At 37.5% G+C, this 17,243-nt stretch overlaps 1 protein-coding gene across 8 annotated transcripts in view; it reads right to left on the bottom strand.

The window, feature by feature from the left end:
- Positions 1–17,243, bottom strand: part of CCSER2 (coiled-coil serine rich protein 2) — a 61,304-nt gene that overhangs the window by 18,835 nt on the left and 25,226 nt on the right. For all 8 annotated transcript variants that reach the window (XM_030950785.1, XM_030950787.1, XM_030950790.1 and 5 more), the window contains 6 exons: positions 15,323–15,413; positions 12,172–12,334; positions 11,385–11,553; positions 5,321–5,404; positions 4,460–4,546; positions 2,882–2,980 (listed from right to left, as the gene is read on the bottom strand). In XM_030950785.1, the coding sequence (XP_030806645.1) occupies positions 2,882–2,980; positions 4,460–4,546; positions 5,321–5,404; positions 11,385–11,553; positions 12,172–12,334; positions 15,323–15,413 (693 nt within the window). The remainder of the gene's footprint in view (positions 1–2,881; positions 2,981–4,459; positions 4,547–5,320; positions 5,405–11,384; positions 11,554–12,171; positions 12,335–15,322; positions 15,414–17,243) is intronic.

Genomic DNA, 17,243 nt, shown 5'->3' with positions numbered 1-17,243 from the left:
TGATATCCATTTATTTACTTAGCAGCAGAACCATGAAGTGATCAGAAATACCAGCTATTTCAAATGGCCAGCTGAATTGCTGCAATTCATATGGTCTTAAATTCCTAACTGAAATAGCTGCTTTCCACTCTCATTTCTTCCTAGTTTATTCCAGCATCTATTCTTTATGACACACTACATTAACAATGTTTGTTAGGCACATTTCAGTAAGCATTTAAAGTATTCCTTGGAACACTAAGTCACTGCGTTCCCAGACTGGCAGTAAACCCTGAAGAATAAACACATTGTATCAGTTCTGATTTGTACAGAATATATAGAATTTATAAACAGTCACATGAATTTTGAAAATTTTGATACTTGAAATACCTAGTATTCACCATAATTTAAAATGACTGGCAGGTCAACACTAATAGGAAAAACTGAAATAGTTAAATATTCATGAAAATTGAAAACTATTACAAGCTTAAAGAAGCAAAAAGCTAAGATGCCTCAAAGTAACCACTTTGTCATTGCCAAGACTTCAACTACAATTTGGTTTCTAAAAAAAAAACCAAAAAAAACCTAGTCTATATAAAAATCTGATAATTTCATAAACATTAATAATATTTCAAGACTTATACTGCATATAGGACCAAGAAACATGATTTTTCTTAGTCTTTACTCTTAGGCCAAGACCATTAAATTAAACTGAACAGGAATGTTAATAAACTAAAAGAATTTATTTAAGAGATTTTTGGGATTTGAGTAGTGAGAATACACCTTACTTAGGTGTCTCCTTCTGCTTATTGTACTCTTACCTCAAGAAAATAAGAGCTGATTGTGTCTCCTTTCTATTGCAAGAGACGTTTTTTGTTATTAGGTTCAAATCAAAAACTATTTTATACATTTATATGTCTATTAAGCCCTGCAAGGAAACATCCAAATGCATGCTAGCAGAGGAAGCATGAAACCAGAAAGTTGAGGTCTGACCATTAGAACTGAAATTTGGCTGCACCAGCCAGATCATTGTCTTCCTTGGAGAAATCCCACATTACAGAGTTCCTGCTTCTGTTGGCTGAAAGCAAGCCTGTAACTTACAAATATGCACATGAAAACATTGAAAAAAACCAAAAAACATGCCCAAAATATTCTGCCCAAAACTTCCCAGCTATTAAAAGGTCCTGAAAAGCAGCACAGTTTCAAAATTTTTAAACACTTCATGAATTTTCCTCAGTCCTTCATCAATTTCACAAGAAACCTTGCACATGGATAAAAATACCAAGATGTTTGGATTGTGTGTGCAATGACCAGATGCCTAGGAATATGTATGGGTATCATATACATATATCCACACACCCAACCATGAATACAGCAGAGGCTCTTTAGCTCTTCTTAAGATACTGTCCCTTAACCCAAACTTCCTCCTGACAAAGAAAATGTCTTTTTGAACAAAACTACAATATAACTTTAAAAAATATACTGGCCAACCTGACCCCAACCAGACAATTGTGCTGAGTGACTCCTTGTGCTTGAGACAGCAACTCAAATTCCCCATCTTCTCCAGTATCTTTGTCTAATCAATTAACACCACAAGTTGCACAGACTAAAACTCCTGTAGGTAGCAACTAACTTTCCGTGACTATTAATCTTGACTCTGAAGCCATGTGATAAATGAGCTAGAAAAAAAGGAAGATGGAAACAATAGCCACTAACCTTGTAACAGTATCAATGCACAAAGGCTTCCCATGAACAGCACACACACAAAATTAAAGTGGGAAAAAGAAACAACGCAAGGGCTCAGAAGCTCCAAAGTAAAAGGAGAAGAAACACATGGGATGAGCCAAGAGGTTACATGTACATGGGGGAGCAGAGGAGTCAAAGCAAACCAAAGGCTACTTAAGGTTATAACCTTTTGACAGCCTCTTATGACAGAAAGAAGGAGGTTGGAAAACACGGGTAAAGCTGTTTGCCAGTAACTGGTGAACACACAGCATGGTGGTGCTTCAGCCCTAGAGTGCTATATATTTAAAAGAGCAATTTTAGAAGGATAACAGGGGTGATTAATCTTTATTACAAGCTTACATCAAGTAACTCAATGTAGGATAGAAACAAAGAAACAAAAAAAATCAAACCAATTTTTAACTTTGAATAAAATGTCCTAGGTTTTCTAGCTAGAGCAGTAGCTTCAAGATCCAAATGCTATTTGGTGGTGACTAACAAAATCTTTGTTTAGCAAAGGTAATTTCTTCTTATTATATAATATCAAATATGTTGTCCCTCCCCCGTCTTAAATATTCTATTGGTGTTTTATGAAGAACATAAATTTTACATAGTGGAAACAAATGTGATCCATGCAACAACATATGGGAATGAAGATGTCTTTTGTCAAAGTGATTTTCACACAATTATTTTTTTAATGATTCAAGTTATTAAAATGAATTATAAAAAAAACAATATTAATTTTTGCTTTTACACTTATGCACTGAAACTTAGAATATACTGTTTCTTTTCCTCAACAAATATGAAAATATCAACAATGAAAATCTGACCAGGAAAAAACCCAAAGAGATACTTTGAAGTCAGGATATAAGAAAAATCTCTTAAGTATGACTAGATATACAGGATTGACTAGGATTGACTGTAACTTAAATACTACAAAGGGTGATTATTTAAAGATAGGATTTCTAGAGTTTAATTATTTATTTTGAAATAAATGTTTGTAATATTTGTTTACATAACAGGGCTGCAAAAGTATGCAAGGGTTGCACAGTGGGAAGGACTTTACTCGCACACAGTACAAAATCTCTTTAACAGGGCTGAGTTGTGTGAGAGCCAAGGTTATAGCAGTGGGGAGTGAAAGGCAGAAAGAGGTGCCCGAGCATGAAGGGCTCACTTTACTCACAGAACTCCTCCTCCAGGAGGTTTGTGTGAATTTATCAGCACGCGCACGCACTGCCCCTGGAGGCTTTTGACTGTCCTTCTGGCAGTTACATCTAGTGGCCTTAATCACCCCCAAAAAGAGAAAAACAAACAAGAATTAGTTAGAAATTAACCAAGTGAGCCTCTTGAAAAGCACAGTCAAGGTCCAGTGTTCAAACTTCAAGCATGACTTGACTGTAGAGCACGAAATGATTAAAGGTTAGAAACCACTATTTACAGTGCTGCACAACTGCTGCTTTTCCCAAAGGATAGTGAGAAGTAATCCAGAATAAATATTGACTTTTGGAAAGAGTTTTTCCACTTAAATTTCTGAAGCACTGAGTTCTTCAAGTCATCTTTCAGTCGTTACAAATGCAAGTTTTACCCATCTCTACAGCAGAGTTCCTCAGCTGCAGCAGTTACAGGTTACTCCAGCAATCAGGTACATGACTGAGCAGGGAAGGAGAAACTTCCTTCAAGGAATTTTGGCTGATTGTTAAGAGTGAGACCAAGTGTACCCAAAACCCAACACTTAAGGCTAAATGCTAACAAAAAAGGTAATTTGGTTTAGTATTCTATGATCTGTGATTCTGCTGTTTAAACAGCAGAGCAAACACCAAATCTTCATCTTTCAGTTTTGTTTTGGAGGGAACGTTCCCAAGCCAGAGAGGGAGAGGATGAAGGCCACAGCTCAGTTTTACTGCACACACCTACAAAAGCACATGTTTAACATTTCATTAGAGATTATGGTCACACAGGTACTGTCTCCAGCTATGATAAACATGTATGGTGTGCACCTCTTGGCATCTCATCTACCCTGCCTGGAGGATCTTGCTGTGGCTTGAAAACGTGGGGTTGTTTTACAAGAATTGTCATAGCAGGTGAATTTAACAAAACCAAATGCAAAGATATGCATGGCAAATCCAAACTCAGAACAAGAGCAAAAAGGTAAAAGGCACATGTGACTTTTGCTTGAGGCTTTGTGCTTCCATGAACCTAATTTATGATGAAGTGACCCATAACTTGTTCCTAGCTGGCAGATTTAATCTGACTTTTCAACATTCAACTTGTTTTGTATTGTTTCCTATAAAAACAGTCAACTTAGAATACTACTTTGTTCAGCTTTAAATTTTATGGTGTGATTCTTTATTAAGATAATGGACAGTAGAGGAAGAAAAAAAAACAGTAACAAAAACTTTAGGCAGAATGATAGGCCCAATCCTCATCCATTTTTAAAATACTTTAAGTGTAGCCTTATCTTTTCCTCACTGTTTTTTCTGAGCAGCTTCTAGAATTTTATGTTCAAAACTGTTTCAGAAATTAAATACTTTCAACAGCATTATAAACATCCTTGCTTAGTGCCACACAAAATCATGACCAGATTATGAAATTAAAGATCCAGGAGCACAACTGGGAACCCAAACCTACCTTTATTACAGTAAAAGTGCAGGAAAAAAATAGCTGTCTAAGGTCTCTTAAAGCCTTCATCAGTACTGCCTATTGAAGTTGCACTCTGCAGTGCACACCTGGGATTTTGCTGAACATTTTAGATTATACTTACAAGCTGCTGCTCGAGTTGGTTGATTGTTTCATCCTTTTTCCTCAGTTCATCTTTAAGCTGCCTGATCTCGTTCAGGAGATCATCCATCTGCAACACAACAGTGGTTTTGTGTAAGGACTGCATGATCTAAGGAACACCTCTACAGGACATATGAGATTAGACATGCCTGCAGGGATGGCAGTGACACAGCACAGGCTTTCCTCCTCCTATTCAAACAGAGAGAGGGGCTGCAGGAACACGGGCTAAAGTGTGAAGAAACTTGACCAAAAGTCCCTTTTAGAGGCCAAATTCAGCTGACCCACTAAATTTCCAGGGTAAGTAGATCAGCTGCATTTTTGAAGCAGTAATTCATCTGCTGTGCAAACAAGTGACATAATGCAGATAAAAAGGCCTAGTCAGCAAACACTACCTACAGTCCTCTTTATCAACGACAGAAATTACTGAACTCAGACCAACATTAGATTTTATGTGTTCTTCAACTTCATGAAGTATTTACAGCCTTGTTATATTTCCAGTAAGTAATGTTTCTCTCTCATAAATACAGAATTAATGAGCTTTGTATAGTGATTTTGCAGTAAGAACCAAGTAATGCTACAAAACCTTACCAACACAGAAAACACAATATTACAAGTCTCCAACTAGAAAAGATTATTCTATTTGCAATACCTATTGTGACTTCTTCTGCCTTTAATACCCATTCTGAAAAACAATAAACTTGCCACTGACTTTGTGGGGTTCACCTAGGTTAGCATTTAACAAAGAAAGAAGCAGTACTTCAGTAACAAACAAGCTTTGGGTGTGTTTTCCAAATACAAACAGGTTTGCATCTCTTATTCCTTAGAGTTAATCAGTGTAATTTACCTTAAAAGTTGACTCAGGTTCTTGTGGCTCTGGACTCGATGGAACCGAGACTGTGATGTCCTGGAGTGACACATTTTCGTCATTCTACCAGGGGACAAAGACAAGAATACAAGTTTGAATCACCTGTTCAAACAGCAAGTTTTCTTCTTCCCCACAGGAAAGCCACACTTGCTGCAGCCTGTGCACAATGCCCAGGTGATGCCCATGCTACAGACACTTATATTTCATTTCTATAACTTGACAGAACTTACATCCCAGTTTTTTGGTGCTGTTTTGGTTTGGATGCTTTTGGGGTTTTTTTGTTTCTTAGGCTTTTATATAAATTGACTGTTAATTTAGAGATCAGTCAAGTTTACACTGTCCAGCACTCAGTTGTATCAGTTCTCAAGCAGCTGCTTGTCCCTTCCAGGCCCATGGCCAGCAAATGAAAGACTGATGAAGCAGCAGTTTACACACCATATTATAAGGAAGTTCTACCAGAGTGCTTTGAAATAATTTGCACAGTAATACAATAAAAACACAAATATTAGTTAGTTCAAAACACTTGTAAAATGCTAGAGGAAAAGTGCAGCAATTAGAATCCTAGAATTACTTTCAGTTTTACAAATTATTTTTTGCATATTTATATTGCATTTTATATTCATTGTGGTTTTATATACAATGTTTATTTATATTTTATATTTATATGTTTTATTGTATTTTATATTTACCTTATATCCCCCAATTAAAAAGTTCCACCAACATTTTATTTTAAGCAATGATTCAAACAAATACACACACTCAGAAGTCACAGATGGTTACAGTTACAACTGTGAAAGAATCACCTTGGGAATGGGAAAAAATACAAAACAAGACAAACTATTTCAAGCAAAAGTATCTCACATGACTTTTCAAAGCTCTGTACCTCCAATATACCTTTTACTGCTATTAAAATGCAGGGAAGTGGAGCAATAAGGCATTCCACAACAGCAGATTAAGACCTGATTGCAAAGAAGGTTAGTATGTCACACACTCCCTGGTGATTTAAATCAGCACTCCAGGCTTGTGCTACACCTGACTCATTCACCAGCAAAGCAGGGACAAAGGTCATTGCAGCAATTCCCTCACCACTGCTGCAATTACCTCAGTACACATGGAGAGAACACAGCACAACTGGAAAAGAAACAGTTCTAACTCTATCAGTAGGAACTCAAGCCTCCATTTGAACACATGCTAGGATTAATCTATGAAATCTGCCTTCCTGTGTTTTTTGGTTTTTTCTCATTATACTGCTAAAATGAAACAGGGGAAATCAGCAAAATAGAGCCATCCCTGTACAAAAAAAGATATTAGATTTACCAAAAAGATGATAGAATTAGCCAAGAAAATGCACCTAGTTATATGCATATGCTATTTTTGGTAGGCTAGAAATAATACTAAGCAGTATTATTTCTATTTGGAAACTTGGAGAGGACATAACTTCATAAAGGTATCACCACATTGCATATCACACTACAAGAGGCAATATAGAAAACTGCTACTGCTAACATTCTTACAGTAGCAGAACACATTATTTATTTTGGTATAATCACTTATCCAGAGCAGTAGGAAGTTTATCGGGGTTGACTGAATTTTTACCAAGGTCTAGGTTTTGATTCCCAATTCCAAGCTTTATTCAGTACAAATCACTGATATGAACAGACTCCTTTGCTAAAGGCATTTCTATAATGATGCAAGCAGAAGCTGTGTTAAGTGTTCATCAAGCAGAGGGTGCTATTCACCTGCTGCCTGCTTGGCCTTCTGGGTGCAGTTTCATCCAGGCCATGTCAATCTCACTGCCACTGTCAAACACTGTCACAGTGACAATCTGACAGTGAAAAAACAGCTTAAACCTACAATTTGCCAATTTGATTTGCTACTGTTTGTTCATCTCCTTTGGTTCTGCTTCTTTCAAGCACAATTAAGTCACTGAGGTGAACTATTTTGTAGGCAGTAAAAAAAAATGGTAGAGGCAATTTATACAACTTAATGCATGACACAAAAACATCTTTTTATTTTGTAACTCTGTTTCTTTCTAACTTCAGGCTTCTCATAAACAAAGATGAATCTCTCTTGTGGATCTCACCAGACACAAAAAAAGAACACAATGAATATGTATTTCAAAGATACACAAGTGACTTACTGATCTAAAGCCTCAGCAAAATGTACTGATGCATTTAACAAATCTGCACTACATGGTTCACGTTTTCATTCAAACCTCTTCATACAAATGAGCCATATCTGATAAGTTACAGTGAAGAGCTGTGCTTGAAAAATAGAATTTCATTTCCATTCATGAAAGATAAGTTGAAATGAAACATTTTTTATAAAACCTGCCTCCCACAGAAAAAAGAGCTTCACAGATCTCACAGTTCTGTGAACTACTTCATGTTTCAGTCCCCCGTACAAGAACAGCAAGTGCAAGCAATGCAACCAAGTTGCATTGGGTTACTACAGAGGATGGTCAATCCTTGCAAAGATCAAAGGCTCAAGGGCGACAAAAACAGAAGAACTTTGTTTAAAATTTTATTAACACATTGGCCTCCACCCAGAGTAGCAAGTTTATGAAATTAATTGAGGAGGAGGAAGAAATTGTTAAGATCAGAAGAAAACTTATTTCTTAATAAGCATGCAAATGAAGTACCGTAGTCAATGTTTAAGAGGCATTAACATTTACATGTCAATTATTACTAGAATTAGACTTCCAAAACATCATCTTCTCACAATACAAAGTTAGCACTCCAGTTAAGCATTAAAGAGAGAACACTCTCAGGCAGTACACCTCTCTGCAAATATGGCTGCATTTAGTACAAGAACAAGCCACATTTTTCACTCCATGTAGGTTGTTTTACGTTACATTACTGAGAAGTCAGAGAAGGTTAGACTCACTACTGCGAAAATCTTCTAAGCTCTGTATGAGAGAGACTCCTATTGCTGATTTCACTGTCTGAAGGCACAGGAAGATGGCAGGGAGTAAGGAGTAAGCAGCCAGCACGTGTTCCTGCTCACACAGAGCTCAGCCAAGGCTCTGTTACTCAAACAACTATTTCTTTTTCCAAGCTGAACTGGGAATGCACCAACCCCACGCTGCTGCAGCTATGCTGCTAGCAGTACTCCAGCTAATTTATATCCAGTCACAGCAATGAATCCATACAGCACATTAAATCTCCCCGGGAATCTGCTAGGTATACATTCATTACGTGCTGTGCTCTACACTAAGTCACACTACAGCTGATTAGATAATTGTATAAAACTGAATTTAATTGCTAACTCTTCCTATTTTACTGTAACTGTTCCTCTGGGACCTCGAGCCTAAGTCCTGACTACTGCTCTGTTTCTATCTATCTAAATTAAATATAATTGCTGACTGTCACAACTGGAGAAAGGCAACACATACATTTAAACGTGTAATACTGGTGGAGCTAATAGAAGAACTTCTGATTCCATAATAAAACCAGAGTTTGAAAGCAATTCGCTTTGTACCTTGATTTTTTATATTTTGCAAGAAGCTGCTTGTGATCCAGTCTTAGTTCAGAGTTCAGAATGCTAAAGTTCAACTATTTGTTTTCAAAACTGTATTTCTGTTCAAGAAGTAAAGAAGAATTGTGGTATTTTTACTCATTCCTGTTGGTATGAAGCATGATGTTTACAGTAAAGGCTTAACACTTTAATGCAATGAAAAAAAAATTTCATACAAGTTCTGCCTAATTGTTTAGAAATTTAGGTAGTAAAGGTCTGAAGTTTCCCCCTCTGTAGCAGGCTAGTTTACTTTTACATTACTATTCATGTTCTTGATTAAAAGACTGGATTATACACAGGAGAGTAGAATAAATATTCAGAAGTCCAGTGATGAGTTTTGGAAGCAGTGAGTCAAAACAGGGTTGGTTTAGGTCAGGAAAATACAGTCAAGTATGCCTGACAAAGAGTGAAGGGAAGAATAATACCTGTTATTACTAAACTCACTGTTACAGGGAAGAAGGATCAGGCATTTGTCAAGACCAGGAGCAAATTTTGAAAATGAACATAACAAGAGTAACTACTTCATTCTGTGCATTTAAGTTCTTTTAAAAAACTAATCTGAGCTACTTCAGGCAAAGTTTTTATTCTGCAACCTGGCTATTATAAACGAGATCAAGATTTTACACATGATACTCTGCAGGGTCACACATTACTTGGCTATAATGTGCAAGCCTTTACCCCATGAACCACACACACAGATCATCCATCAGGCTGCCAAATTGTCCTTGTGTTAAAGGCATTAAATGTCCTAGATAAAGGTTCCCTGCCACCTCTGTATTAATGCCTGGGGCTGTTGGGGGGCACAGTTTATGCAGCCCACCACTCAGACATTGGGTTCTAAGAACACACCTTCCCTTTTCGGCACTGCATCATTTTTGTTACAATTGTTTTCCACCTGACAAAATCAGGAATACATTTCAGCACAGGAAGCAAATGCTCTCATTTCTAAAAGGCGCACTCACACCCTTGAATTAGCCTCAAGGTTGATTTGCTTTTTGTTCTGTTGTTTTTTGTTTTAGTGCCTTACTTTTAAGGCACACAGTTACTTTCATTACATTATCCTATTAGAAAAGAACAGCAATGAATGTGGTATTAAAAGACAACATCACACACTTTCCAATGCTAATCTGTGTATGCCTCCAAAAAAAGCCTCATGGACTGTTCTTTATTATGGTAACAAAGAAATTTTTGTAGCTGAAATGCCATACTTCTGCTAAGTCATCCAGCAGTTTACCAACTCCCACAACTTGCCAAGTTTTGAGGTACATTAAATAAGCTCCTAAAACTTATGACAATTTCATAACATAGGAAGGTTAAATTTGAACACTACCAATAGAGATGACCCAGCAGGATTTGCTAAGCTTTTTGTCAAAACACAAAGAAAAGATAAAAAGAATGAGGAAAACAAAGCTTTAAGAAAAAGCTGCTGGCATTGACTTGCTGAATGCAAGTTTAATCAATGGGATCAATTTTAATTATTTTTTTTAACTCCCAGCTTTTTTGAATCTTATTAGATAAAAGCTGGTTTTCACATGTGCTGATTTTTTTTTAATTGGACATCTCCTCAGAGAAGTAAATTATAATAGTGAATAAATATTAAAAATTAAATATTAAAAATTCACTATTAAAAGAATAGTGAATAAATATTAAACATTTTAGTATATAGCATGTTTAGTAGTCAGTAAAGTGCTGACAAGGCAGAAAAGGCACTATTGGAAACAGCAATAAAAGGTATAATCACTTTCTGGAACGTTGTAACTCAATGTATAAATGAAATGCCAATATCCTAATAAGGCCAAACAGAACATAAGTCCACCTAGGCCCAGTCCCCAGTTTATTTTAGTGCTTTAGTCCCTGTGTGTAAGAGTCTTAATGAGAGATGTAGGATTCTAGGAGGCCCTTCAAAATGCAGTTTATTACATCTAAGACATTATAGCAGTCTAGGGTCATGGATGACAGAGCCTGTGCCTATAGCTGTCAGCTCCAGCTGTAGGCAAGCTTAGAGACTTTTAGTTTAAAAGTTACAAATGTATTACGTACTTTTCTTTGCTGAGCAAAGAATCTTTACGCAGTAGAACTAATCTATACTTTAACTTTTATCTATAGCTTATCATAACTACTATAATCACTATATTCATATTATTATTCTCTAATCACTAAAAGTTAGTACATTACACTTTAAGCTAGAAATTGTTTTTCAGTTTTCTTGCAGCAGAAAATTCTGAGACTTTTTTTCTACTTGCAACATTTGCTGACTTGTCTGCCTGTGTTATCTTTCTGCTTATTAAAAACATCTTGTTTGAAGTGAGTTTATCTTTAGCTCTAAGTCATAAAAACCCCTTCTAACTAACATACTCTTTGCCTCTTTAAAGACTAACTCAACCATTCTTTTCTTCTATATTCAAACTTGCTTCTATCTCTATTCTTCATTCAGATTCTACATTCAAAAATCTTTCTGCTAAGCACACATATCTGTGAGACATTCTTGCCAAACTTTGATCCTTCCCAGCACCTGTGGAGAGCTCACCTGGTGCAGCAGCCTCTTGAGGCGGAGGAGCTGTGTTTTGACAGCGGTGCAGTCCTGCACCATGTGCCGCAGGGTCATCTCGTCCAGCATCACCGTGTTCTCCGCCAGCGCCCGCGGCGCCGAGCAGCTCCCCAGGGCACCCACGCTAGGCTCCAGGTAGCTTGAACCCCTAAAAAACCCAAAACAAACACACAGAGATGACAAACTGGAGCTAGGAAGAGGTTGGTAAAAAGGAAAGTGTTATGCAATGTGGGCTATACTTACATACTGTGGCACACAGCAGAAAATAAATGAATAAATCAGAAAATGTCAATGCTATTTCACTTAAATACAGAGCTTTTCTTTCCACTCCCAGAGACCACTCTCAGACTATAAACTACAGTGCCCCAAAACCAGTTAGTTCAGCAGAATTTCTACAAACTGTCATTCACCCCTTAGGACTATACGGTTACATTTACTTTACCAATAAATTGAACTGCAAAAAGGTGCCCAAACTTAAAAAATGCAAGTACGAAGACACTGCAATGGTCTTCCATGGAACACACAAGCTATTTTAATCAACATGTATAATATTGGATCAACACGAGCAACAAGTACTTGGACTGAAAACAGAAGCATAAGTTTTGAGAAGAAATTGTTACAACCCTCAGTGGTGCTTCCACTCAGACACACAACTATTCAGAAAATGTTGTACTTGTACTCAATATCACTTGAGATCCCTTAGTGCCAAAAAGGAATTGCTCACTGGTGCTTTAAATGTTTGTGAGAATACAGAAAAGTGCTTTACCTGTTCAAATCATTTTTACCATGGATATAATGGTCAGTATGGCCAAGATGATAGTGCTCCTGTGTATTCCATCGCTGTTGTGGTGCTCTTTTCCAGAATCCCTCTTGATGCTGCCTCGCATTTCTGTCTTGTCTCTCATAGCGGCTCATATTTTCACGTTCCTCTACAGAGAGCATAATGGTAAAAAAATCCTAAGACTTGTTCCCAGGACCTTGCAAATAAAATATTAACTATGTGTTGGTAACAGATGTAGTGTAAAGTCTGTGGGGTTTGTTTTGGTTTTTTTAACTGATCCAAAACGATATGCATTTTACAAGTGTCAAGTGGACTTCTGCAACAACGTCACGTTTTTATTAAAACATAAACTTGTTACAAGAATAAGAGCAACCTGTAGCAGAAACTGAAGAACCCAGCTTTAACAGTATTTCCACTTTTGACAGAAAATCATTTGAAGTAGGTAGAGATTATAGACGAAAATAAATTTAAAAGTAACAATTTCCTGTCTCTCTTACTGATGGTATCTCCAGGCCTTTAACAAGTTCTAACAATACACAAACATAAAAAGGCAACATTGTAAAAAAAGGCCAGGATGGCATTGCAAGAACAGCCTCGTTACTTAAAATACAGATATACCTCCTCCTATTCACATGGCTTGGTTTTCAGATTCAGACACATTTAATCTCTATTTAACTGGACAACCAGCATGATTTAAAACGAGGAAACCAAACAAGCTCTTTAAAACACGAACTTCTGCAAAGCCACAGGAATTCCACAAACGTCTTAAGGGAACAAATGCTAAATTTGGCAACAGCCCGGAAACGACTGAGAGAAAGCCAAAACAACTTCTACCCAGGAGTCAGACCCGGCAAAAACAGTCCTAAACTGCTATTCTGCCACCACACCGGGTCCTTCACTTACCCAGGGAGCTTTTCCTCACATTGTCAGTGCGTTCCTGGGAGCAGCTGCACGCAGGGGAGCAGCGTTTGCCCCCAAGCCCCGCTGCGCACCCGGCTCCGAACGGGCCCTGCTTCCTGCTGGGTTCCCAGCCTGCGTGGGGCTGCGAGCCAGCCCAGCGTCACCCTGTGATTTACACGGCCCTCCTCACTCCCTGCATGCTTGTGCAGCTACCACTGCTGCTATAAATAGTGGCCAAGCAGCATCCCAGGCTCCAAAGTGAAACCAGGAGAGTTTCTGAGGACCTGGAAAGTCTTAAGAGGCTGACGTCAGTGAAGTCGCACATAATTATGGAAAAAGTGTTGGCAAAAAGTGCTGTTAAACATTACTAGAACAAGTACTCATACCTCCAATTCAGTTTTTATCACCTAGCAAATAACCAAAAAATTGCATAATAAAATAAACTTATTCACCTTAACTAACAAGATTTATTTTCCTTTAGCAGTGTCTTTCTACAGCTCATAGCACATGAAAATTAGTAACAAAATAAGCGCTCAGTAAGTTTACAAGCAATTGTGATTTTCAGCTTTGGAAAAGTAAATATTGAGACACTGAGTAAAGACAGGTGGAGATTAACCAAGAAAAAGTTTCACTTTTTCAAGTGGTCATGTTTACATAAGGGAAAACCTGGAGGTGGTTTTTGAATTCTTCTTTTCAGATCCTCTTTGCTGAAAATACAAAATTTTCAAGATAAGCAGAGATACCCTGTTTATGCCAGGCTAATTTTATAAGGAAACCCAACCTCTAAAAAATGTCAAAAGTAGCAGTAATTAGCTTTTAACGTTTTTGTGGCAAACATTTACCTTTAAAAACATGCCCTTCTAGCAGTTTTCAAATTAATCATTTGTAATGGAATTACTGATGCAAATGCAGTGCATGTTTCATATAAACAAGGAAACTTAGGAGAAATTGATCTACCCTTTAAAATTGTTTCTTTCATTTTTCCCCAACAGAATTAAATTACTCCTACTGAAAGAATATGCCTTAGGCTTGCATTGTTACCCATTCTGGAAAATGAGTAAAAAAGCAAAAAGCTCCTTCCTGTCAGGGTTGAAAAGTTGCATGCTTGCAATACTTTCAATCATTTCACACCAGCACTTTGAACAACTCATTCTGAGATTTAAAAGATTATGTACTGCACTTCACACATGCACAACATTAACACACAATGAGCCACCATCATCACAGATGGAAAACTGAATTTTATTTACTGTAAATTTGGCTTCATATCTAACATAACAGGAGTCTTCACCCAGATAACTCAGAGGTGCTCTCAAAAACCCCTGAATTTACTTCAGCAAGCAGCTGAATGTTACACAAAGTAAGTAAAGCCCTCTTCCTTTCAGGGCCTGTTTGCACTGGGTAGGGCCTGACAGTGCTCCACATTCAGTGTTTCTGTATGAAGACGGACTGCCCTCCACTGAACTTGCAGGTAAAACAAATGCCCATATTCACATAACAACAGCTCATAATAACAACAACACTCATCAGTCCCATGAGTAGCTCGGGAATAAACAAAGCAAATGCCTCAAACTTTTCCAGTCTGAGATTTGGGAAAGGGCAGCCGTAATTTCCTTTATCAAGTTCATTGTATTCTGAATTTCTTCTATTTCAGGGGCATCTAGGTGCCTCTACCTTCTCTGTGAAAAGTCTGCCAGCACCCTCACTAAAACCAAGAGTGCATAAAACACAATTTGAAAACACACATCTTAAATTTGACATCTCCTGCTACCCTGAAGTGTATGTATATCTATTAGGAGATATTGTCATTTTGTTGCAGGAAATTATTTATCTCAAAGAATAATGCTGCCATTCAGCCAAGATGAAAGAAAATACTGTCCCAGCATTTCCAAATATAGCTGAAAACATGAGACTAGAAGACTAACTTAAAACTTTGAAACTTAAGATTATAGAAATAATCTTCAGAAAAAAACCAGTATGAAAAAAGGTTGAACTTTTATTCAAGGTAGTACACTTCTATATTCAGATTTTTTCAAGTATAAGAGTTGTATTTGGGAAAACTGAAATATCTCCCTTCCTGTATTTCACAAAAGAAAGAGTTGTTACTTTAAAAAAAAATACCCAAATTTGAAGAGTGCCTTGACTAATTAAGTCAAGAGCCAGAAGAAAGCAAGTCAAAAGTCTCTTAAGGCCATGAAGCAGTTTCACAGTGAGAGTGCTTGGCTGCCTTACTCACCTTTGTCACGAGGTGGGTCCTCGGGCAGGTCCACATCAAGCATGAGATCATCATCTTCAAGATCACATGAATCAAGATTATTCAAGATATCCTGCAAGAAAAGAAAAATGAGCTACAGCTGGTTCCATGATACTTCATACACCCTACTGTCACAAAAAGCTTTGTACATTTTTATTGTGCACACATCCAATGTGACCAGCAGCCTCCTCTCCTCAGGGAAGATCAGCCTTGTTTCAGACCATCTATACAAACAGTAATCATCACATCTCTGCTGATATGACACAGTAACAGTGCTAGATGAAACAAAGATGGATTAAAACATTTTTCTGCCTGATGCCTAAGGAACACTCCAAAGACTTTTTTATTCATTAATATCCTGCCTTCTCAGGAGTTGGGAGCATTTTGAAACTCAAAACTTTGTTTACTTGGAATTCAAAAACAGCTTTGTGAAGAGATGATGTTAATTCCTCTTATTTCAGCTCTCCTCACCAAATCATTGGAAGGAGTGAGGGAAACCTATGTTATCTTGACTTTTTGGGACAACAAATATTCAAACATGCTATTATGAGCAACAAACTCTGCTGCTTTCTGCCGTTCAGATTGTGGTTCATATAAAGCTGTTCCTGAAGGGACTAATAAACCATCACATTGCATGGGTATGCTAATGGCACAAGAAAAATGCTATTTAGTGCTAGTGATAAATGAATTATACATACTAAATATAGTCAGGTATATTAAAGGACTGTAATGAGGGCAAGCCCAGTGAGTGTTAAAAGACAGACTGACCCCTCTTGCTTTAAGAATATCAAGAGGAGGAGGAACTGAGGAGGTCAAGGCTGTGGAACAGCCAGCTCATGGCTCAGTCAGACACTGCCAGTGCTGCTGGACACCACAGCAGCCTGGGCAGAGAGCCCAGACACCCTTTCACTCCATCACTCCAAGGAAAATAAACCCATTAAAACCAAGTGACTATCACACACAGCAGGCCTGAGCAAACTCCTAGGGATATCCAGCTCCAGCTCCTGAGTTCCCAGCCAAAGTCACGCCTTTAAGGCCTGAGACCAGACTCAGGCACCACACACAGGCCTCTTTCCTAACAGCAGAAACACAGATTTTTCTTAGGTTTATTGGCTACTCCTAGAAGTGATACGTGACACCAATACTGTATAATTAATCAAATATTAAATCAAATAAGTGCTTTATAATTATTTCTCATAGTAAATTGATCATTAAATACTTACATGAATACTGGCATACAAGCTATGAACACACTGCACAACAATATTCCCTTGCAAAGCCACCCCTTTGCTGGCTGTCATTTGTTAGGTGTGCTTTGTCACAGATGCACAGGTGAAAAGGAAGAACATCAACAGGCATTTGTCTGAAATGTTGCTCCAGCTGTTCTTCAGCAGCCCTCCTACAGCACTCACAAAGCACTATTGTATTTTACTATAAATGGTGACAAGAGCTAAGTATATTTTAAGATTTTTGGGGGGATTTGGGTTGACACAGAACATTAAACATTTTGCATTTCTGCAGGGCAAGTTATTTATTGACTTAGGAGGGAAACTGTGATATGAAAATAGTTACTATCTACTTTGTAAAATATGAGCAATACAAAAGAAAGATGTAATACTTGAGACAAAACCACCTGCTTTTGTCATATTTCAAAGTCCTATCTGAATTGCTTTGTCCACAAATAGCATTCTATGCATTTACAGGAAAAATCAGGAAAACCCACACAGCAAGGCACTGGAAATAATAATAAATCCAACTATGAAAAAGCTTCACAAAAAATGGAAGCCATTGAAATGAAACATGGATTTAATATTTGGGACAACAAAATGCCTGTATATTTTTGCTACTTTTGCTTCCATTTATTCAGAAACCAGGAGCTTTTAATCTAATGCATATTTTTTCA

Source organism: Camarhynchus parvulus, chromosome 6 (assembly GCF_901933205.1).
Source record: "Camarhynchus parvulus chromosome 6, STF_HiC, whole genome shotgun sequence".
Taxonomy (NCBI): Eukaryota; Metazoa; Chordata; class Aves; order Passeriformes; family Thraupidae; genus Camarhynchus; species Camarhynchus parvulus.
Note: the sequence above shows the minus strand (reverse complement) of the source record. Positions and strands in the feature narration are given on the sequence as shown.